The sequence below is a fragment of the Oncorhynchus clarkii genome, chromosome 12 (genome assembly GCF_045791955.1).
Source record: "Oncorhynchus clarkii lewisi isolate Uvic-CL-2024 chromosome 12, UVic_Ocla_1.0, whole genome shotgun sequence".
NCBI lineage: Eukaryota > Metazoa > Chordata > Actinopteri > Salmoniformes > Salmonidae > Oncorhynchus > Oncorhynchus clarkii.
The window spans coordinates 86,958,183-86,980,901 of NC_092158.1; the positions used below are offsets into that span (position 1 = coordinate 86,958,183).

The window sequence follows — 22,719 nt, forward strand, 5'->3', positions numbered from 1 at the left end:
TGGCCCACTACAATGCCAAGACATTTACTCTTGGTGACCATCCTAATCCTTTGGTTTGAGGCGAATACAGGCTACTGTATCCCAGAATAGATGAATTCACACAGAGGAGTTTCCCAGAGAGGAAATGAAAGGCTGATGATTTTATTGGGTTTTACACTGACAGACAGACAGACTGACAGACAATAGGGTTATCGGAGGACAACAGGGACACATGAAATAGCAAAATGATTTCACAATTCCCTTCATAACCTCCTAGTGCATCTTTTGAAAGAATGACAAAAAGCACCACCGAATAATAATAACAACATTAACATTCCAAAGTATTAAAAAGTATAAATACTAAGAGAGGAGGGTTTTTCATGTTGTCAGGGCGGAATCATGGAATCATAGAATCTCGGAATCATGGAATCATGGGGTTTTGTGGCATTCCGATCAGACATAACCTTTGACCTGAGCAGCAGGTCCTCTACGGGGGCTGCTGTCGCTGCTGAAGGTCGGAGACCCGGGGATGCCGGGAGGACTCGACCCCGCATACAGCAGCGACCCACCAATCAGGAGCAAGGCCGACGCCCCCCAGCCTAGGTATAGGGCGGGGCCTAGCTCTCTCTTGTGCGGCGCGGCCACGTGGGGATCATAGAAGTCCCTGATAATGGAGTGGGCCGTCCAGCAGATAGGAACCAGGTAGAGAAACCCAGCGATGCCGAACAGAAAGCCGGAGATCCTTGCAATACGAGCCTTCAGACTATTCTGACCAATACACTTGGTGCACTTTACCCCCACCACACCTAGAGCCAGGGCCAGGCCACAGAGGAGGACGGAGAGCACGGTGAGGCCCCGGGCCGCCTGCATGTCGCTGGGCAGGGCCAAGAGACTGTCGTACACCTTGCACTGGATCTGGCCCGTTGATTGGACGATGCAGGTCATCCACAGCCCCTCCCAGATGATCTGAGCCGTCACGATGTTGTTGCCGATGAAGGCAGTGACGCGCCACAGCGGAACAGAGCATACCAGGAAGCCGCCCACCCAGCCAACCAGAGACAAGATCAGGCCCAGGAGCTGCATGCCGGTGGTTGCCATGGTTAAGGTGTCAGGCTGTTGTTGTTGTGGCAGTAGTAACGGTTGTGGTGACGGTTGACGATGTCTACCGGTATTTGGCTGGATTTTCGTAAGTATTTGTACCACGTTGGTTGTTACTGGGATGTTAAAGTCCTTTCTCTTTGTCTCACTAAAATAGTCCCAAGCCGTGGAAAGTCTATGCACCCCCGAAATCTTGAAAAACAGATGTCTTCCTCCTCCTCTTCTTCTTGCCCCTCTCCTTCTCTCTGGTTGATGTGGAGGCCAACTGGGGACAGACGAGGCCGAACGTCCTAACAACCAGATGAAATAAAAGCAGTGGTTAGTATAGTGATCCAGTTGAGGACATTTCTGAACTGCACTTATGCAAATGAACTTCTAAACCACCAGAATAATAGCAAATCATATCATGAATCATTGTGTTTACTTGATAGCTACCTACACAAATAGCTAGCTAGAAAAAAGTGTTGATAAGATAAATTCCTTAAAAAGATTCAAAGCAATACAAATAAAAGTTATCCAGTAGGCATCTACTGAGAGAGCTAAGAGCTGTGTTGTCCAGTAGGCATCTACTGAGGGAGCTAAGAGCTGTGTTGTCCAGTAGGCATCTACTGAGGGAGCTAAGAGCTGTGTTGTCCAGTAGGCATCTACTGAGGGAGCTAAGAGCTGTGTTGTCCAGTAGGCATCTACTGAGAGAGATAAGAGCTGTGTTGTCAGTCATAAGTACCATTCACCCAGTCTACTGAATCCTACACAGATTAGCATAGCATTAATAAACATTTAAAAGTCCAAATAATCCCAGTGTTTAGCTACTGTAACTAATGTTTATCATAACTATTTGTAAACAGGCAGGGGGGGGGGGGGGGGGCTGAGAGTGACTGGATTCCAGTGTGGACCCGAAGGAGCAGAGAGAGAACGGTTTCCATTGACTGTGCTGCTGTGGGTGTTGGAGCTACGAGCTGCTACGACTGCCTGGCCTGAACACTGGGTTATCTCAGAAAAACATGAGGAGGATCGGAACACAGCAGGGCTTTCATACAGGACTGGTACAGTGGGCCCAGGCTCTGTTGACTGAGGACCCAGCTCGGTTTAACTCTGTTCTTAATTACACAGGGAGAAATAACAGCTGGACTGATACAATAGATGGATCAATCACTACTTGTATCGGCAAAATTGATAGAGGTTAACCCGCTGGGCAAAAATTGGTTGAATCATCGTTGTTTCCACGTCATTTCAACAACAACAAAAAATCTACGTGATGACGTTGAATCAACGTGGAAAACTTATCGGATCAAAAAGTATTTTAACCCAAACCCAATGACATGGTGACATCTGTTGTTCATTTCAAGTTGAATTCACGGTTAGTTGACAACTCAACCAAATGTAAATCCAAACTTGACATTGAACTGACGTCTGTGCCCAGTGGGGTGATGAAATAAGACTATGATTAACATATTGTCTAACAGGGGATGGACCTTTATCTTTAGTTTCCCCTCTCTAGTTTCATGCCACATTGTTTAAAAAAAGAATAGGCATCAGATACTTAAGCAATAAGGCCTGGGGGGGATGTGGTATATGGCCAATATACCACAGCTAAGGGCTGTTCTTAAGCACGACACAACGCAGAGTGCCTGGATTACAGCCCTTAGTCATGGTATATTGACTATATGCCACACACCCCCGAGGTGCCTTATTGCCATTATAAACTGGTTACCAACGTAAATAGAGCAGTAGAAAGAAATGATTTGTCGTACCCGTGGTATACGGTACACCACGGTTCTCAGCCAATCAACATTCAGGGCTTGAACCACCTAGTTTATAAATTACAGTATCATACTAATGATTAAAGAGAATAAACACATTAGTATAATAGACAGTGAGATCCTAAAAGAGAATAAACACATTAGTATAATAGACAGTGAGATCCTAAAAGAGAATAAACACATTAGTATAATAGACAGTGAGATCCTAAAAGAGAATAAACACATTAGTATAATAGACAGTGAGATCCTAAAAGAGAATAAACACATTAGTATAATAGACAGTGAGATCCTAAAAGAGAATAAACACATTAGTATAATAGACAGTGAGATCCTAAAAGAGAATAAACACATTAGTATAATAGACAGTGAGATCCTAAAAGAGAATAAACACATTAGTATAATAGACAGTGAGATCCTAAAAGAGAATAAACACATTAGTATAATAGACAGTGAGATCCTAAAAGAGAATAAACACATTAGTATAATAGACAGTGAGATCCTAAAAGAGAATAAACACATTAGTATAATAGACAGTGAGATCCTAAAAGAGAATAAACACATTAGTATAATAGACAGTGAGATCCTAAAAGAGAATAAACACATTAGTATAATAGACAGTGAGATCCTAAAAGAGAATAAACACATTAGTATAATAGACAGTGAGATCCTAAAAGAGAATAAACACATTAGTATAATAAACAGTGAGATCCTAAAAGAGAATAAACACATTAGTATAATAGACAGTGAGATCCTAAAAGAGAATAAACACATTAGTATAATAGACAGTGAGATCCTAAAAGAGAATAAACACATTAGTATAATAGACAGTGAGATCCTGACACAGACAGGTCCAACAAGCTACGGAATGCACATTCTTAACCTTGAGGTGGAAGGTTTCAATACCACAATGCTTTTGTTGACTCTACTAATGCCGTAGTATTTTCAATACACAAACAATACATTAGAGTACATTAGTCACCTCAGATGGAGTGTGATGGATCTCCTCTCCTCTTCCAAGCAGTCGTTGGAGAAGCAGCGTGTTCTTCAGCAGTCCTGTGGAGCTGTGGTTGTATAGGTCAGAGGTGGATGTAGGTAACCGGTTGGCTGGTTCAGGGGGAGGCAGAGACAGAGGCCTTGAAGGTTCAGCTCAGTCCACAGGTACGAACGAGGACCTGAGAGGTCAGGTTGGCTTCTGCAGAGGGGCGAAGAGCTTCAACATCCAGCTAGCTTCAACACCCAGGACAGGACAGGACTGGAGAGAGGGCTGCCCTCTGAGATGCCAGCTAGTGCAAGTCTGTGTGGCAGTGGGTAGAAGCATACGCTTGTGTGTCTGTCAGTGTGTCTGTGTAAGCGTGTGTGACAGTGTGTGTAGCCGTGTTTGTGTGTGTGTGTGTGTGTGTCTCCCAGTGCCTGGTGTTCAAGTACAATGACACTCTGTTCTCCACTGCTGTTCTCTCTCTCCGACACCCCCACACCATCATCCATTCATTCCTCCATCCATCCAGGCCAACAAGCCATTCTGTCTTCTTTTTCATCTTTTCGCCTCGCTTGTTCTTTGATGTGCTCCATTCTTTTCATCTCCCTGTTTCTAATGTTTTATGTGTTCAACTGAAGTTGGTGACTGAGGCGGGTCACAGAGGGCTCTAGTTCAGTTCTCTCCCTTTATTCTACCTCCTGTTCACATGTCTCCTGTCTCCTAAAGACCTGCCTTTAACTTGACCTTTGGAAGTTACGAAAGGACCGTTGTAGCTGTGGTAACCAACCATCAACCCGTTAACCATGCTGATCAACGACGGGAATTCAACTAACCCACGAAAGAAACAGGAAGTACTGGGAGAACAGACAGGGATCGAAATAAAACTTTCTTTACGATTTACATTTAAGTAATTTACCAGACGCTCTTATCCAGAGTGACTTACAGTCGGAGCATTCATCTTAAAATAGCAAGGTGGGACACTCAACTCACTGAAGTAGTTATCAGCAAGGTCAGTGCTTGTAGGAAAAGAGAAGTTTAATTTAAGTTGGAGGGGAAATAAGACTGGGATGTCTTATTTAAGATACTCTTTGAAGAGGTACACACGTTTTCAGAAGATGGACAGGGACTCTGCTGCTTCATGAGGAAGCTCGTTCCACCATTGGGGTGCCAGGACAGAGAAGAGCTTTGACTGGGCTGAGTGGGAGCTGCCCTCCCCTAGGGGTGGGAGGACCAAGACACCAGAACGGAGTACTCAGGGTTTTTTATTTTTTTATTTAACCAAACCCTAACCCGGACGACTGTGAGCCAATTGTGCGCCACCCTATGGGACTCCCAATCACGGCCGGTTGTGATACAGCCTGGAATCAAACCAGGGTCTGTAGTGATGCCTCTAGCACTGAGATGCAATGCCTTAGACCGCTGCGCCACTCGGGAGGTTGGGGTGTAGGGTTTGAGCCTGAAGGCAAGGAGGGGCAGTTCACCTTGCTGCTCCGTAGGTAAACACCATGGTCTTGTAGTAGATAGCTGGTCTTGTAGTGGATGGATGGTCTTGTAGTGGATGGATGGTCTTGTAGTGGATGGATGGTATTGTAGTGGATAGTCTTGTAGTGGGTGGGAGCATGTGTAGTGCTGACAACTTTAAAGGCCCAGTTCAATCAAAAACTAGACCTTTCTGTGTTTATATATATTTCCACACTATGAGGTTGGAATAAATCTGTGCAATTTGTGAAATTTCTGATAACGCCCTTGTAGTGTACGAGCTGTTTAAAAAGCCGGTCTGAAATGACAGCCTGTTCTGGTGGGATGGATTTTTGGCCTGCCTGGTGACATCACCAGCTCATAAATTGGTGGTAGACCAATAAGAAAGAGAGTTCCAAACCTAGTTTTCAGTTTCCCCCTCCCCTACTCAGACCACTCCCAGACAGTCCTAGCAAAATTATTGTTTGAGAAATTGCTCTTTTTTTTTAGAAGCTAATTTTTTGGTTTCTCTTTGACCATTTCAAATGAAAACAATCACAGTTAGGCACTTCATTGTTACCCAGAAATGATTTGACATTTAAATCAAAATGTCTGCATTGGACCTTTAAGAAGTTAGGAGCGCCAGACAGTCACAGGGGAACTAGAAAAAGAGATGATCGATCCTACCTTTCAAGCACATCACCTGGAGTATCTATCCAGCTGTTAGCCAGCTAGGTAGCCAGCTGTTAGCCAGCCAGCTAGGTAGCCAGCTGTTAGCCAGCTGTTAGCCAGCTGTTAGCCAGCTAGGTGGCCAGCTAGGTGGCCCGCTGTTAGCCAGCTGTTAGCCAGCTAGGTGGCCAGCTAGGTGGCCCGCTGTTAGCTAGGTAGCATGACTGGACAAGGTTGATACATGAATGGTCAAGGTTTCTTGTTATCAAACAAATAGTTAGGGCCTGCAGCATGGTTTATGAAATGACTCAGACATTCTAGAACTAGAATGTATGTGAATAATTTACAGATTTTTTAATGATGCACAGAATTTTTAAAAAGTCAACACTTTGTAAAAAATATACATTTGAGGGGTCATATATGCTGTCATAAATTATAATTAAAATAAATTATAGCTCATTGCCTGATAACACAGACACTGCATTAACTCAATATTAGGAAAGAAGCCGGTTTATCCCACTCAAAATGCAGACGTGAGAGAGGACCGAGTGAGCCTTATTCTACATTAGGCTACATAATGACATGATTAAATGACTATTCCAGGCGTGGGGGTTAAGTCAGGGGGCTCAGATGCTACAGAAGCCAGTACTAATAGTCAGAGGAGCGATATTCCTGCCCCCATGTTGCCTCCCAGGACTAAAGAGTGGATGTAGTCTATCAGTGAAGCCATCTGTAAACGTATGGATGTGAACCCCAGTCTCCGCGCAGTAGAAGGACACTCGGCCCTCCACGTAGTCCAGAAACACCCCCACCTTCCTGGGCTTCTGCTCCAGGCCCACGGGGGTGACAGTGGGGGAGGTGTTAGCTACGTATTGACCCCCGCTCTTTAGGCTCAGTGTCCAGAAGCCATTGGCTGGGCTGACTGTAAACTTCCCTTTCCTGTTGATGGACTGTCTGGCCACGCCCAGGTTCCACTCTATCTTCTCTCCCACCTCCACCTCCCAGTAGTACCTGGAATGGAGTCAACATTAGTATCTGGAATGGAGTCAACATTAGTATCTGGAATGGAGTCAACATTAGTACCTGGAATGGAGTCAACATTAGTATCTGGAATGGAGTCAACATTAGTACCTGGAATGGAGTCAACATTAGTACCTGGAATGGAGTCAACATTAGTCCAGTAGTACCTGGAATGGAGTCAACATTAGTCCAGTAGTACCTGGAATGGAGTCAACATTAGTCCAGTAGTACCTGGAATGGAGTCAACATTAGTACCTAGAATGGAGTCAACATTAGTCCAGTAGTACCTGGAATGGAATCAACATTAGTCCAGTAGTACCTGGAATGGAATCAACATTAGTCCAGTAGTACCTGGAATGGAATCAACATTAGTACCTGGAATGGAGTCAACATTAGTCCAGTAGTACCTGGAATGGAATCAACATTAGTCCAGTAGTACCTGGAATGGAGTCAACATTAGTCCAGTAGTACCTGGAATGGAGTCAACATTAGTCCAGTAGTACCTGGAATGGAATCAACATTAGTACCTGGAATGGAGTCAACATTAGTCCAGTAGTACCTGGAATGGAATCAACATTAGTACCTGGAATGGAATCAACATTAGTACCTGGAATGGAATCAACATTAGTACCTGGAATGGAGTCAACATTAGTCCAGTAGTACCTGGAATGGAATCAACATTAGTCCAGTAGTACCTGGAATAGAGTCAACATTAGTCCAGTAGTACCTGGAATGGAATCAACATTAGTCCAGTAGTACCTGGAATGGAATCAATGTTTTCATCATTCTAACTGATGAACTTTGTATTCTAGTTCAGTCCAGGTTTTCATCATTATAACTGATGAACTTAGTATTGAAATCCAGTCCATGTTTTCATCATTATAACTGATGAACCTTGTATTTCAGTCCAGTCCATGTTTTCATCATTATAACTGATGAACTTAGTATTGAAATCCAGTCCATGTTTTCATCATTATAACTGATGAACTTAGTATTGAAGTCCAGTCCATGTTTTCATCATTATAACTGATGAACCTTGTATTCTAGTCCAGTCCAGGTTTTCATCATTATAACTGATGAACTTAGTATTGAAATCCAGTCCATGTTTTCATCATTATAACTGATGAACTTAGTATTGAAGTCCAGTCCATGTTTTCATCAATACAACTGATGAGCTTAGTATTGAAATCTAGTCCATGTTTTACTACAGCACTAGTTAAGGTAAAGAGTCATGAGTGAATAGTTTCAGTAAAGTTCAACAAACAAACCATATCAGACGGCCTGACAGCCGTTCTAAGAACCATAGATATATGATCATAGATCTTTATGATACTATAGATACATAGATATAGAATTCTATTATATAGGCAAACAGTATAAAGAGGGACATTACAGTACCTGCCGCTGCTGAAGGATTCTCTTCCCAGGACGTTGGCCACGCGGTCAAACCTCTTGGGGTTGTCTGGGACCTCCTGGTGTTTGTCTGTGTGTCGCACCTGTTTCCGGTCGTCTGAGACCGAGAGGAAGGCGTGGGCCGTCTTGGGACTCAGGGAGATGTCTACTAGGGTAGAGGATGGAGAGAGAAACATATAAGTGCCATGGCAACAGAAAACTCACCTTGGTAAAACAAATACTTTGACGGCCCAACGCCGCCATTCTTAATTCAATATCAAATTGTTTTCTGAGTAATAATTATGTATTTCCATTAAAATGGGCACAAATTTGAAAAGTATTTCTCAAGCAAGATTTTGGCTAGGACTGTCTGGGAGTGGTCTGAGGGGGGGAGGGGAAAACTGAAGACTAGCTGTTATTGGCAGAGAGGTTTGGAACTCTCTTTCTTATTAGTCTATTAACCAATTTACCACATTGTGATGTCACAATGGAAAGCCTAAACCTCCGCCCACGCACACCTGCTGATTAAGATACAGTCAGGAAATAACACTTTCCCACACTTTTACAGTGTTAGTTTCATCAGCTGTTGTACAATATGATATAAAACACAGAAAAACTGAATTTTGACTGCACTGGTCCTTTAAGAACAACAAAAAAATAGATATTATGGCGTATCTAACTCTTTGGGCAGGTGGAGACATACCTGTGTATTTCTGTATTTTCTTCAGCTCTGCAAAAGATAACAGTTCCATAAGAATCCTTCCCAGACAAACAGATCTGACATTTCACTCACCCTAAAGATAACAGTTCCATAAGAATCCTTCCCAGACAAACCGATCTGACATTTCACTCACCCTAAAGATAACAGTTCCATAAGAATCCTTCCCAGACAAACCGATCTGACATTTCACTCACCCTAAAGATAACAGTTCCATAAGAATCCTTCCCAGACAAACAGATCTGACATTTCACTCACCCTAAAGATAACAGTTCCATAAGAGTTTTTCCAAGACAAACAGATCTGTAATCATTTAGCAGATGCTGACAGATGTTTAATCAACACAAGTCATGTGGTCTACTAAAGTGTTGAGGGTGGATGTAGAACAGTAAGAGATGGATCCAGGATGACATGATCGTATCTGTAGTGTAAATACTGACCAGCTTTAGAGAGTCTACGGAGCTCTCCTTTAACCACGTCCATCAGGTCTGACACTGCTCTCCTGGTCACGCCCATACAGGGGTCTGTCTCCATGGAAACCTTGGACCAGTCCCTCCTCTCAGAGTAGCCGGTGGTGGAAGTGGTGCTCTGCAACGTTCATAGAGGACAATATTTTTTATATTTTATATTATATTTTAAGATGAAATATAAGTGGTTGGGGGACTAGTTTAAGGGTTCAAGTCTTTTCTTCTGTGGTCATGATAGAAACTGTTACGTTTTTTGGAAATTAAGTCATGATAATTAAGAAACTCTGTTTCTGTTAATGGAAATGAAGACATGATGAAGTAAAGATCATCATGTAGACCTACTGTGTCCTAATCTACATTATAAACCGGGTAGTTTGGGTCCTGGATTCTGATTGGCTGAAATCCGAGGTATATCAGACATTATAAACTGGGTGGTTCGAGACCTGAATGCTGATTGGCTGAATGTCGTGGTATACCACGGGTATGAAAGAACATGTATTTGTACTGTTCTAATGACGTTGGTAACCAGTTCTAAGGTCTGCATCCAGTCCGTACTCTGCTTTGCGTCGTGCATAAGAACAGCCCTTGGCTCTGGTATATTGATTATATGCCACACTCCCTCGGGCCTTATTGCTTAAGTATATGATTACCGCTCTGGGGTGAAGTTTCCCCTAGGTACAGATCTAGGATCAGCTTCCTTTCCCTCAATCTAAACCTTAACCATTATTGGAGAAAATGCTAAACTGGCCCAAAACTAGCGTCTAGGGGCGACTTCACCCTACGCCATGCTTACCACTGCAACACTCTTCTGACCACCACCACCACCACCACAGAGCTCATCATGGCTCTGCTGAGAATGACAAGGCCTCAGGTCAGTGTCTCCATTCCTCAGCTGTAGAATCTCCTGTTCCAGCTCCTTCACCAGCTTCTCAACAATCCTCTAAAGAAACACAAACATTGTTACATTTGGTATATTGATAATCACATTGTATTCTGTCAATAGGTGGTGGATGAGGTGAGTTTTCCCCTTACTATGTAAAGTGCTTTTTGTAACTCATTCACAAGAAAGGAGGTAAAGAAATCCAATCTGTTATTATATTTAATCTAAGTTTATAAATTCATAAATAAATCAGAGTATTACTGTACATTACAGACCTCCTCCTCCCCCTGTCTCTCCTCAATGGCTGCCACCACGGCCTTGTGGCTCTTCTCCATGGAACTGACAAGGGCAGAGAACACCTTTTGGCTCTCACGCACCTCCCTCACACACGAGTTCTGATTGGACAAAAGACATGTCAATATCTCAGACGAGTTCTAATTGGACAAGAGACATGTCAATATCTCAGACATCAGTTCTGATTGGATAAAATACATGTCTGTATCTCACATCACTTTAAGATGATAAGGTGTGATTGGACAAAACATGTATGTGGTAAGGGTGGTGGATTTGTCTAACTCATCTAGATCTACATAAGGGCGTAGGGTGTAGGACCTCTCTAACCCTGTACCTGGAGAGATACCATCCTGTAGGGCCTCTCTAACCCTGCACCTGGAGAGATACCATCCTGTAGGGCCTCTCTAACCCTGTACCAGGAGAGATACCATCTGGTAGGGCCTCTCTAACCCTGTACCAGGAGATCTACCATCCTGTAGGCCTCTCTAACCCTGTACCTGGAGAGATACCATCCTGTAGGATCTCTCTAACCCTGTACCTGGATAGATACCATCCTGTAGGACCTCTCTAAACCTGTACCTGGATAGATACCATCCTGTAGGACCTCTCTAACCCTGTACCTGGAGAGATACCATCCTGTAGGACCTCTCTAACCCTGTACCTGGAGAGATACCATCCTGTAGGACCTCTCTAACCCTGTACCTGGAGCGATACCATCCTGTAGGTTTTCACTACAACCCTAATCTAGCGCACCTGATTCTAATAATTAGCTGGTTGATAAACTGAATCAGGTTAGTTATAACTGGAGTTGGAGTTAGGTAGCTCTCCAGGAACAGGCTTGGAGAGCCCTGGTGTAGGAGCTAGGGGCCCATTTGGGATCGGGACTCACTTTGAGGAGCTGCAGGGAGTGTCTGAGTCTGTCGACTTTCTTCAGTCGCTCCTGGATCATCTGGTCAATGTCTACAACCTGTGGCTGCAGAAGAGGATTACACCAAGGTATCATAACATCAAGAGGATTACACCAGGTATCATAACATCAAGAGGATTACACCAAGGTATCACGACACCAAGAGGATTACACCAAGGTATCATGACATCAAGATGATTACACCAAGGTAACATGACACCAAGGTATCACGACACCAAGAGGATTACACCAAGGTATCATGCCACCAAGAGGATTACACCAAGGTATCATAACATCAAGAGGATTACACCAAGGTATCATAACATCAAGAGGATTACACCAAGGTATCATGACATCAAGGTATCATAACATCAAGAGGATTACACCAAGGTATCATAACATCAAGAGGATTACACCAAGGTATCATGCCATCAAGAGGATTACATCAAGGTATCATGACACCAAGGTATCTATTACAGGTACACCGTAGCCTCTTGAACCTCTTAATGTCACAATATGTTGCACTAAGGTCACTAGAGTACCGTGTCATGGCTCTCCTCAGGGCTCTCAGTCCGTGTCTTCCTGTAGTTGTCACAGACGTCAGCCAGGATGCGGTTGATACTAAGGTCTGGCCTGGAATGGAACAACCTCTTGCAGAGGGGACAGTAGTCTGAACGGTGCCGGGTCCAGTACCTGTAATGAGCCCAGTCCATGTTTTTATTATTCTGATGATGCTCTCAGTACTCCAGTCCATGTTTTACTCATGCACTATTTGAGCTTCAGAGCTAGTGAACAACAACGTACGGATCCTCTGCAATGCTTTCAATAAAGTTCAACAAACGATATCAGACACCCTAGACCTCAATTTTTTATAATCGTAAGATAAAGGGGGGACGTACCCACACAGGCAGTCCTGACAGAAACTGTGGCCACACGGAGTAGTCACGGGACTGCTGAAGATGTCCTTACACAGCGGGCACAGGAAGTGCCTCTCGGAGACGAGGCTGATGGTAGAGATGGTAGATGCCATGCCCTGGAAGAACACCATAGAAATCAATCAACTCATCCTTTCCGTACCCCTCTTTTCCCTCTGCCCCTATGATCCATCTCTCGACCTTTCCAATTCCCCTTTTTCTAAAAGGTCCAAGTTCAACATACTACGAGATTGAGCATGAAACACTTTGTAGTAACAGAAACCTGTAGTGTACCGTCTCTCATTAACAGGGAAGCAACTTTCACTGGGGGCATGCCCCCCCACCCCACATTCTGAAATTGCATTTTTATCTCCGCCCATTACCATTGTAATGTGATACAAAAACGAGGCACCGGTGTGCTTTAGGACCATGCGGACGTCTCCGAGCGGTCGCGTAGACTGTTTGGAAAATATATATCATGCCCCCCCCCAGTTTTATCATTGTCGTCCCCTCACTTCTAAAAACCCAAAGTTGCACCCCATTACATATCAATATAGAGATGAAATGTAATGTCAGGTCTCTCGGAATACCTTCATGTTCTTCTCACTTCCATTTGATTGGCCAGACAGAGTTCCCTGGTACAGTTTAAAAAAATAAAAAAAAATTAAACAAGTTATTGAAGGTTTCCCCCATTCATTTTTCCCCAATGGAAGGAGAGTGTGCGTTAAAAGCCACAGTATTCACTCGCTTCAATGTTCAACTTAATCAACTAGTCAGTTGGGTTACACTGCCTTCAGAAAGTATTCAGACCCCTTGACTTTTTCCACATTTTGTTTGATTACAGCCTTATTCTAAAATTGATTAAATTGTCCCGTCCCCCCCTCCCTCAAGCTACACACACAATTCCCCATAATGAAAAGCAAAGCAAAAACAGGTTTAGACATTTTTGCAAATTTATTAAGAACAAAAAAACTTAAATATTGGTATTTAGACCCCAGAGATTACAGCATTGAGTCTTCTTAGTAATGACACTACAAGCTTGGCACACCTGCTTTTTGGGGAGTTTCTCCCATTCTGCTCTGCAGATCCTCCCAAACTCTGTCAGGTTGGATGGGGAGCGTTGCTGCACAGCTATTTTCAGGTCTCTCCGGAGATGTTCAATCGGGTTCAAGTCCGGACTCTGGCTGGGCCACTCAAGGACATTCAGAGATTTGTCACGAAGCCATTCATGCATTCTCTTGGCTGTGTGCTTTGGGTCGTTGTCCTGTTGGAAGGTGAACCGTCGCCCCAGTCTGAGGACCTGAGAGCTCTTAAGCAGGTTTTCATCAAGGATATCTCTGTACTTTGCTATGTTCATCTTTGCCTCGATGCTGACTAGTCTCCCAGTCCATGCCAATGAAAAACATCCCCACAACAGGATTCTGCCACCACCATGCTTCACCGTGGGGATGGTGCCAGGTTTCCTCCAGACGTAACGTTTGGCATTCATCCCAAAGAGATCAATCTTGGTTTCATCAGACTAGAGAATCTTTTTTCTCACGGTCTGAGAGTCTTTAGGTGCCCTTTGGCAAACTCCATGCGGGCTGTCGTGTCTTTTACTGAGGAGTGGTTTCCATCTGGCCAAAAAGGCCTGATTTATGGCGTGCTGCAGAGATGGCTGTCCTTATGGAAGGTTCTCCCATCTCCACAGAGGAATTCTAGAGCTCTGTCAAGAGTGACCATTGGGTTCTTAGTCACCTCCCTGACCAAGGCCCTTCTCCCCCTGATTGCTCAGTTTGGCAGGGCGGCCAGCTCTAGGAAGAGTCTTGGTGGTTCCAAACTTCTTCCATCTAAGAATGATGGAGGCCACTGTGTTCTTGGTGACCTGCAGAAATGTTTTGGTACCCTTCACCAGATATGTGCCTCAACACAATCCTGTCTCGGGGCTCTACAGACAATTCCTTCAACCTCATGGCTTGGTTATTTCTCTGACATGCACTGTCAACTGTGGGACCTTTATATAGACAGGTGTGTGCCTTTCATCGATTGAATTTACCACAGGTGAACTCCAATCAAGTTGTAGAAACGTCTCAAGGATGGTCAATGGAAACTGGATGCACCTGAGCTCAATTTTGAGTCTCATAGCAAAAGGGTCTGAGTAAATGAGGTATTTCGGTTCATAGATTTTAATAAATTTGCCCCCCCAAAAATGTGCTTTGTCACTATGGGGTATTGTGATGTCACTATGGGGTATTGTGTGTAGATTGCTGAGGATTTTTATTTATTTAATTCCTTTTAGAATAAGGCTGTAACGAAAAATACTTTCCTAAGGCAGTGTTTTCTCTCAGCAAGGAATATAATACAACCATACTTTCCAAGGTGAAATAACAAAGACTGATTCATTCAATAACCTCTTTCCCATTTTGCTGATAAATAACAAGCTGAAGAAGGACAGAGGTTTATAAAACTCATCGGTTCTGAAACCCAAGGACAGTGGAGGGCTACTGAAGTTAAGATGTTGACACTGACTAGAGGGAACATACAGTATTTTGTCTTAAATATAGTGTGCATCTAGGATCCCCTCTGACGTTCTGGAGACTTCAATAGACCCAGACCCGCTTCTGATAATCCTGAAGTTCTGGAGACTTCAATAGACCCAGACCCGCTTCTGATAATCCTGAAGTTCTGGAGACTTCAATAGACCCAGACCCTCTTCTGATAATCCTGAAGTTCTGGAGACTTCAATAGACCCAGACCCTCTTCTGATAATCCTGAAGTTCTGGAGACTTCAATAGACCCAGACCCTCTTCTGATAATCCTGAAGTTCTGGAGACTTCAATAGACCCAGACCCTCTTCTGATAATCCTGAAGTTCTGGAGACTTCAATAGACCCAGACCCGCTTCTGATAATCCTGGGAGTGTCTGATTCCCTAAACGGATCCAACCCACAAAAACAACTCATCTCTTAGTCTAATTTCTGCAACAAAAAAAATCTTGTTGTTTTGGAAAATGAGGGAAGCGCCCAAATTATGGCTCAGTGAATTGGCAAACACTGTACACTTAAAAAGAATGAGATATATTCTGAACAATAAATGATCAACATTTGATCAAATCTGGCAGCCTTTCCTCTCCTACTTGGACGAGTCGGCGCTGGGAATTTGTATTTATTAACGCACTCTCAATTGTAATATTTTAATCTACCTTTGGGCAGCATGTGATGGTCCTGCCACCTGAGCAGTTGGGAGGGGGGAGGGGGATAGGGGGGAATAAGTGGGGGGGATAAAGGGGGGGAATATGTTGGGGGGGATAAAGGGGGTGATAAAGGGGGGAATATGTTGGGGGGGAATAAGTGGGGGGGTAAAGGGGGGGAGTACGTGGGGGGGGTCAAGGGGGGAATAAGGGGGGAATAAATACCCCCCCACTTATTTCCCCCCTTGTCCCCCCCACTTATTCCCCCCCAACATATTCCCCCCCTTTATCCCCCCACTTATTCCCCCCCCAACATATTCCCCCCCTTTATCCCCCACCACTTATTCCCCCCCAACATATTCCCCCCCTTTATCCCCCCCAACATATTCCCCCCCTTTATCCCCCCACTTATTCCCCCCGCCCAACATATTCCCCCTCTTTATCCCCCACTTATTCCCCCCCAACATATTCACCCCCTTTATGCCCCTCCAACATATTCCCCCCCTTTATCTCCCCCACTTAGTCCCCCCTATTTCCTTGATAGTGCACTACTTTTGACCCAGGGCCCCATAGGGAATAGGGTGCCATTTAGGATGCAGCCTATATTTTCGTTCAAATATTGTTTATTAAAAGAGCAGACAGGAACAACAAGACCCAGAGTTCTGGGTACAAAACAAATATTACAAAACACGACATACAGAACAAGGACATGTAGAAAGAGGGTAGATGTCACCTATTCCCCCCCACTTATTCCCCCCTTATTCCCCCCCTTCTGTCTCTGTCTGTCTGTCTGTCTCTGTCTGTCTCTCTGTCTGTCTGTCTGTCTGTCTTTCTTTCTGTCTGTGTCTGTCTGTCTGTCTGTGTCTGTCTGTCTGTCTCTGTCTCTCTGTCTCTCTGTTTGTCTGTGTCTGTCTGTCTGTCTGTCTGTGTATGTCTGTCTCTCTGTCTGTGTGTTTGAGAGACAGAGAGTGTAAAATTCCTTGGTATGCAGTAGAACAGGTAACGCCAAGTATTCTGTTACATAATGAAGGAATCAACACAACACTCAACACCTGCATGACCTCTTCCAGCTGTTATTCTCACTACAATCACAACTGTTTGTTTTACCTCAAAGCGGTATTGTATTTTCTCTCTTTTACCAGTTAAAAACAAACAGTGTAGTACCTATAAAGTTGGGACTTCCTGAACTGAGAAGAGTGACGTCCTGACCTGTTCAGTCGTAACCATGATATAAAAGAAAACGGATGTTTCACGTACTGTTCTGAACAGAGAGCCGACGTCCTGACAAGGAGGATTGATTAGAATAAGCTTTATTGTTCCCAAGCTGTGTTCAATATTTACAACCTGTGTTTAGTACGATGTTAACAAGTTAAACCTACCTGTCCCACTTATTCCTTTCCAGGTGCTCAGAGCTTCGGTCGCTAGTCAGTCTGAGTCTCTTCCTGTATTCAGAGACCAGGTGACAGGTGTGAGTTCCTAGAAAGGTGCTTGTGGGTGGGGTTTAATCCAGGTGTGTTCAGCTGTTGTCAGTCAATCAGGCGTTTGCTTTGGGAGGAGTCTGTAACCTTAGACATTGGCTACGTCCCAATTATCTCTCCTTCCTCCTGAAGTGTGCACTTCACCACTCCCCACAAACTTAAAAGCATTTGATTGGTGGAGCCATGGACTATAGGCTAGAGGACGTATTTCTGTATTTCCTATATTCATTTAAAATAAGTAAAAGTGAAGTTAACAAGTGCACACTTGGGGAGAAGGGGCAAATCTTAGGTAAGACCCTGTTAGAGCTGACAAACAGCAGCACTGGGCCCTGCAGTAGCTCTGGTCCAGGGTGTTAGAGCTGACAAACAGCAGCACCGGGCCCTGCAGTAGCTCTGGTCCAGGGTGTTAGAGCTGACAAACAGCAGCACCAGGCCCTGCAGTAGCTCTGGTCCAGGGTGTTAGAGCTGACAAACAGCAGCACCAGGCCCTGCAGTAGCTCTGGTCCAGGGTGTTAGAGCTGTCAAACAGCTCTGGTCCAGGGTGTTAGAGCTGTCAAACAGCAGCACCGGGCTCTGCAGTAGCTCTGGTCCAGGGTGTGTTAGTGTGGCTTGCTAACGCTGAGCCTTCCTGAAGGTTCACTAACACCCTGGACCAGAGCTAGCCCTGTAGTAGCTAGTCTCGTCCACTAGCCTGCGCTGTCTCTCTGTACTGTATCAGTTGAGCCTGTGGAAGAGACTATGTGGTGGCTAGCCTCGTCCCCAGCCTCAACTGCCACACACAGAGACAGAGGAGACAGAGAGATGAGAGAGAGGTACTGTGCAGTACAGTATCAGTAGGTTCTGCAGCCAGAGATCCAGTAGTCATTGTGGAAGGCTGGACACCAGAGCCCTGCTAGAGTGGATTTGTGCAGCAGTGTAGGGGTTTAGCCGTGAAGGAGTTTAGCTGTGAAGGAGTTTAGCTGTGAAAGAGTTTAGCTGTGTAGGAGTTTAGCTGTGAAGGAGTTTAGACGTGAAGGAGTTTAGCCGTGAAGGAGTTTAGCCGTGAAGGAGTTTAGCCGTGAAGGAGTTTAGCCGTGAAGGAGTTTAGCCGTGTAGGAGTTTAGCCGTGCAGGAGTTTAGCTGTGAAGGAGTGCTGGAGGGAGTTTAGCCGTGTAGGAGTTTAGCTGTGAAGGAGTGCTGGAGGGACGGCTGGTGGAAAGATGAAGTGGAATGTCTTTGAGATGGAAGAGTTGAAGCTGAAAGAGCAAAGAGAACCTACAGGGAGACAGACTGGTCTCTCCTGATTGAACTGTCTGTCAGACTGTTTCAGTACAGTATGCAATGGAAGATCAGATATGTGCTTTAACACAATACGAATACCACAGGGAAGCAAAAACAGGGATTTATTTTAATTTTTTTTAAATAAGGAATTTATTAGGCAAAATAGAGACATATACAGCAGCAGTAATATAAAATTAAAGAATAACTCTGTAACTTTCATAAATGGATTTAGAATGTATATTTATTTCCTATTTAAATGGATTTAGAATGCATATTTATTTCCTATTTAAATGGATTTAGAATGTATATTTATATTTATTTCCTATTTAAATGGATTTAGAATGTATATTTATTTCCTATTTAAATGGATTTAGAATGTATATTTATATTTATTTCCTATTTAAATGGATTTAGAATGTATATTTATTTCCTATTTAAATGGATTTAGAATGTATATTTATTTCCTATTTAAATGGATTTAGAATGTATATTTATATTTATTTCCTATTTAAATGGATTTAGAATGTATATTTATATTTATTTCCTATTTAAATGGATTTAGAATGTATATTTATTTCCTATTTAAATGGATTTAGAATGTATATTTATTTCCTATTTAAATGGATTTAGAATGTATATTTATATTTATTTCCTATTTAAATGGATTTAGAATGTATATTTACATACCTATTTAAAATGGATTTAGAATGTATATTTATATTTACATACCTATTTAAAATGGATTTAGAATGTATATTTATACTTATTTCCTATTTAAATGGATTTAGAATGTATATTTATATTTATTTCCTATTTAAATGGATTTAGAATGTATATTTACATACCTATTTAAAATGGATTTAGAATGTATATTTATATTTACATACCTATTTAAAATGGATTTAGAATGTATATTTATATTTATTTCCTATTTAAATGTACACAGATTTATTGGGAATTCCAAAGACATCAAAAACAACAGTACATTTATAACGTGTTTAAATATTCCATCGTTAAAGGATCTTCCCTTTATTCATGATTACGTATTTTAACAATGAATCTGTTTAAAATAACCGACTAGAAACCATCACCAGATCAGCAGCCAAAAACAAATCAACAGCGTCTAATATCTACAAAACATACATCTCTGAATATTTTCTCACTGACAAATAAAATGTATTACTGAACTGATTGGCCTCAGACCTCTACACAGTGGTGTTAAACTGGGCAGGAACGGCACCAAAATGACACCATCTGTTAAACTGGGCAGGAACGGCATCAAAATGACACAATCTGTTAAACTGGGCAGGAACGGCACCAAAATGACACAATCTGTTAAACTGGGCAGGAACGACACCAAAATGACACAATCTGTTAAACTGGGCAGGAACGGCACCAAAATGACACCATCTGTTAAACTGGGCAGGAACGGCACCAAAATGACACAATCTGTTAAACTGGGCAGGAACGACACCAAAATGACACAATCTGTTAAACTGTGCAATGCATCATCGATGTAAGCAGCATTGTCTCAACGTCTATTCATTTGTGCAGCAGTGTTTGTGAGGTAACCCCATGCCGCACTGACAGCACCTCCTATGCCCCCCCCGACGACGGCACCTACAGCGGCTCCCACCGCCATACCCTCAAACCCCACGACCGCTCCACATAAAGCCCCTAGAGCTGCCCCTTTACCTACTGCAGCAGCATAGTCAACTGCTGTGAGAGTAAATCCCAGTACCTCTGAGATCTTCCTCTCAGCCTTCGCTCGGTTCTCTACTCTTATCCCGGTCTCAAACTGCAGCAGCTCCTTTTCAAGACCTTCCCCTGTGTACCTGCTCTCCAGCTCCTTCCTCTTTGTCAGCATCTCTTTCTTTCTCCCTTTCATCATGAAACGCTCCTCTTTCTGGATTCTCTCCTCTGCTTCCTGGTATTGGTGATTGGAGTAGAATCTGCATCCGTTTTCCCTCACCATGTCATCCATCTTCCCAAGGAGCTGTCTGGAAACCTTCTCATCTCTCCGGGCCTTCCTCTCATTGAAGAGGTGATACCTTCGGCCACACTTCTCCAGGAGCTCCCTGAAGTCTCTGTTAGTCTGGACTTTCTCCTCCAGAGCTGAATCCTCCTTCTCCTCTACATGACACACCACAACCATCATGTGGTTCAAGATGCTGTCCCCAAAATGCTTTGTGACGAGTTCCAGGATGCTTGCTGCACTTGGTGAGATGTTGTTCAGGTCGAATGCAAAGAGAACGACGTAGGGACCAGGAGAGGACATACACACAGACAACTTGAACACTCTTCTCAGCTCTTTCTGGGATGCCTCGTACTCAGAGAGGTTTGGAGTGTTGACCACAGCTAGTTTTCTCTCGAACGCCTCGCTCCTGTGTCTCTGACTCTCTGTAATGTGGCAGAGCTCATCGCTGAACACATCTGTCCCCAGAATGAAGTTTGCCAGAGAAAATTGACTGCGGCCACTTCTCCCAAAGAGAAGGACTCTAAACTCTGCATCGCCTGACACTGACAAACACACACACACACACACACAACCAACAGTCAATAAAAGTACACAATTAGACCAGCATGCACTATTCTCTTGGCCATCACAAGTATTTATTTATGTACAGATGAATACAAAACTAAAATGTATAGAACTCACAATAAGGGGGCTCCTCCATGCTGCTCTTCCTCCTCCTTTTCGGTTGAGAACCTATGAAAACATGTTAAGTTACAGACCTACTAAATATACTGTAAACCCAGATCCCTTCCTGACATACCATACAACATACTCTACTGTCCATTTCCATGGAAAATTCATTTAGAGAAGTCAAACAAATACACAAACACAACACACTATAATATAAAGTATATTATAAACTGGGTGGTTCGAGCCCTGAATGCTGATTGGCTGACAGCCGTGGTATATCAGACCGTATACCACAGGTATGACAAAACATTTATTTTGACTGCTCTAATCACATTGGTAACCAGTTTATAATAGCAATGAGGCACCTTTGAGTTTGTGGTATATGGCCAATTTACCACTGCTAAGGGCTGTGTCCAGACACTCAGTGTTGCGTCGTCGTCTGTACGAACAGCCCTTAGCTACAGTACATTACACCACACCTCCTCTGGTCTTATTGCTTAAATATACTTTGTTGTTATTTACATGGAAATTAATTTAGAGAAGTCAGCATACACAAACACAACACACTATAATATACTATAATACAGTATAATATACTATAATACTTATATACTACATACAGACCTACTCAGCAATAACAATTGCAATATCCCACTGGGAACACACTGGTTGAATCAACGTTGTTTCCCACGTTATTTCAATTAAATTACATTGAACCGTGGTGGAATGGACGTTGGTTTGACGTCTGTGCCCAATGGGATCCAACAATGTATCGAATAAGGAATGATACTCACGCTCATTGGATGCCATAGTTGTGCAGCTTAACCTATTAAAACAACGGTGTGTATATGGTTAATGTGCAGGAAATTAGTAGCCTGATAATTAGTGTGATCAGAACGTATATTTGAATATCTCATAAGGCTTTGTGTACAGGCCCAAGGGCACGATGCACCGCTTTGTACAGTTACTGAACACCGAAACCATCACAAGTACTTCACAGAAAGAAAGAAAAACATGACATATAACAATATACATAGGATAATTATAATAAAGTGGACAGGAATATTCAACCAATAGAAATAACTGTTTTACCGCAGGAATCATGTACGTCCATTACTTACGGAATTTGCCGACTGGAGAATTCTACGTCTTCATTTCTGTCAACAACGTCGTTCGGTCGAGCGCTCCGAAACTTTATTCATTCACACACGCTAAAATAACAAACTATATCGTTTATCGTTGCATAATAATCCAGTTCACGATATAATTTAAATGAGAAGATATAGGCATATACAAATCTGATCAAATCGGTTTGAACTGTAGGCTTTAGAACGTCAACTTTATAATTTAGAGTCAAATCGAAAGTGATATCAGCCAATCAGGATGCATTACGGGTTCCCCGGATGTGCATAGTTTACTCATTTTAGACTATTCCATTGGTTCAATCTACACTCAAGAAAAGTTAACTCACCAAGTGTTTGACACCTTGTTTTTTCCTTTAGAGCTCCCGAGTGGCCCAGCGGTCTAAGGCACTGCATCTGAGTGCAGGAGATGTCATTACATTCCCTGGTTCAAATCCAGGCTGTATCCCATCTGGCTGTGATTGGGGGTCTCAGAGGGAGGTGCACAATATG

At 43.2% G+C, this 22,719-nt stretch overlaps 3 protein-coding genes across 5 annotated transcripts; all 3 read right to left on the bottom strand.

The window, feature by feature from the left end:
- Window positions 1–125: 125 nt before the first annotated feature.
- Window positions 126–4,136, bottom strand: LOC139422331 (claudin-6-like). Its single transcript, XM_071173527.1, has 2 exons — window positions 3,817–4,136; window positions 126–1,367 (listed from the first exon to the last, which is right to left on the bottom strand). Exon 2 carries the CDS (start codon window positions 1,075–1,077, stop codon window positions 433–435), a length of 645 nt encoding a protein of 214 aa, XP_071029628.1. The 5' UTR covers window positions 1,078–1,367; window positions 3,817–4,136; the 3' UTR covers window positions 126–432.
- Window positions 4,137–6,554: 2,418 nt separating this feature from the next.
- LOC139422332 (E3 ubiquitin-protein ligase TRIM39-like) lies at window positions 6,555–17,546 on the bottom strand. The gene is made up of 10 exons (XM_071173529.1): window positions 17,080–17,546; window positions 12,518–12,651; window positions 12,161–12,311; window positions 11,601–11,684; window positions 10,693–10,812; window positions 10,331–10,477; window positions 9,511–9,658; window positions 9,056–9,082; window positions 8,359–8,521; window positions 6,555–6,951 (listed from the first exon to the last, which is right to left on the bottom strand). Exons 2-10 carry the CDS (start codon window positions 12,646–12,648, stop codon window positions 6,567–6,569), a joined length of 1,356 nt encoding a protein of 451 aa, XP_071029630.1. The 5' UTR covers window positions 12,649–12,651; window positions 17,080–17,546; the 3' UTR covers window positions 6,555–6,566.
- Window positions 17,547–18,544: 998 nt separating this feature from the next.
- On the bottom strand, window positions 18,545–22,451 carry LOC139422333 (GTPase IMAP family member 9-like). Of its 3 annotated transcripts, none has more exons than XM_071173530.1 (5): window positions 22,207–22,451; window positions 21,880–21,911; window positions 21,098–21,148; window positions 19,326–20,958; window positions 18,545–18,902 (listed from the first exon to the last, which is right to left on the bottom strand). In XM_071173530.1, the coding sequence occupies exons 2-4, from the start codon at window positions 21,893–21,895 to the stop codon at window positions 19,970–19,972; spliced, it is 1,056 nt and encodes a 351-aa protein (XP_071029631.1). In that variant the 5' UTR covers window positions 21,896–21,911; window positions 22,207–22,451; the 3' UTR covers window positions 18,545–18,902; window positions 19,326–19,969. The 3 variants fall into 3 exon arrangements, with proteins under 3 accessions (XP_071029631.1, XP_071029632.1, XP_071029633.1); XM_071173531.1 differs by having other exon boundaries at window positions 18,546–18,760; XM_071173532.1 differs by having other exon boundaries at window positions 18,571–18,686; window positions 19,280–20,958.
- Between the last annotated feature and the right edge of the window lie 268 nt (window positions 22,452–22,719).

Excerpts from the sequence above, each read along its gene's own strand:
- LOC139422332 (XM_071173529.1), bottom strand. The coding sequence starts at position 12,648 with ATGGCATCTACCATCTCTACCATCAGCCTCGTCTCCGAGAGGCACTTC. Across the intron at positions 11,685-12,160 it reads CTGAGGAGAGCCATGACACG|CCACAGGTTGTAGACATTGA; the intron begins GTACTCTAGTGA and ends CCTCTTCTGCAG. Across the intron at positions 9,659-10,330 it reads GTCAGAAGAGTGTTGCAGTG|AGCACCACTTCCACCACCGG; the intron begins GTAAGCATGGCG and ends TGAACGTTGCAG.
- LOC139422331 (XM_071173527.1), bottom strand. The coding sequence starts at position 1,077 with ATGGCAACCACCGGCATGCAGCTCCTGGGCCTGATCTTGTCTCTGGTT.
- LOC139422333 (XM_071173530.1), bottom strand. Across the intron at positions 20,959-21,097 it reads CATGGAGGAGCCCCCTTATT|TGTCAGGCGATGCAGAGTTT; the intron begins GTGAGTTCTATA and ends TGTGTTTGTCAG.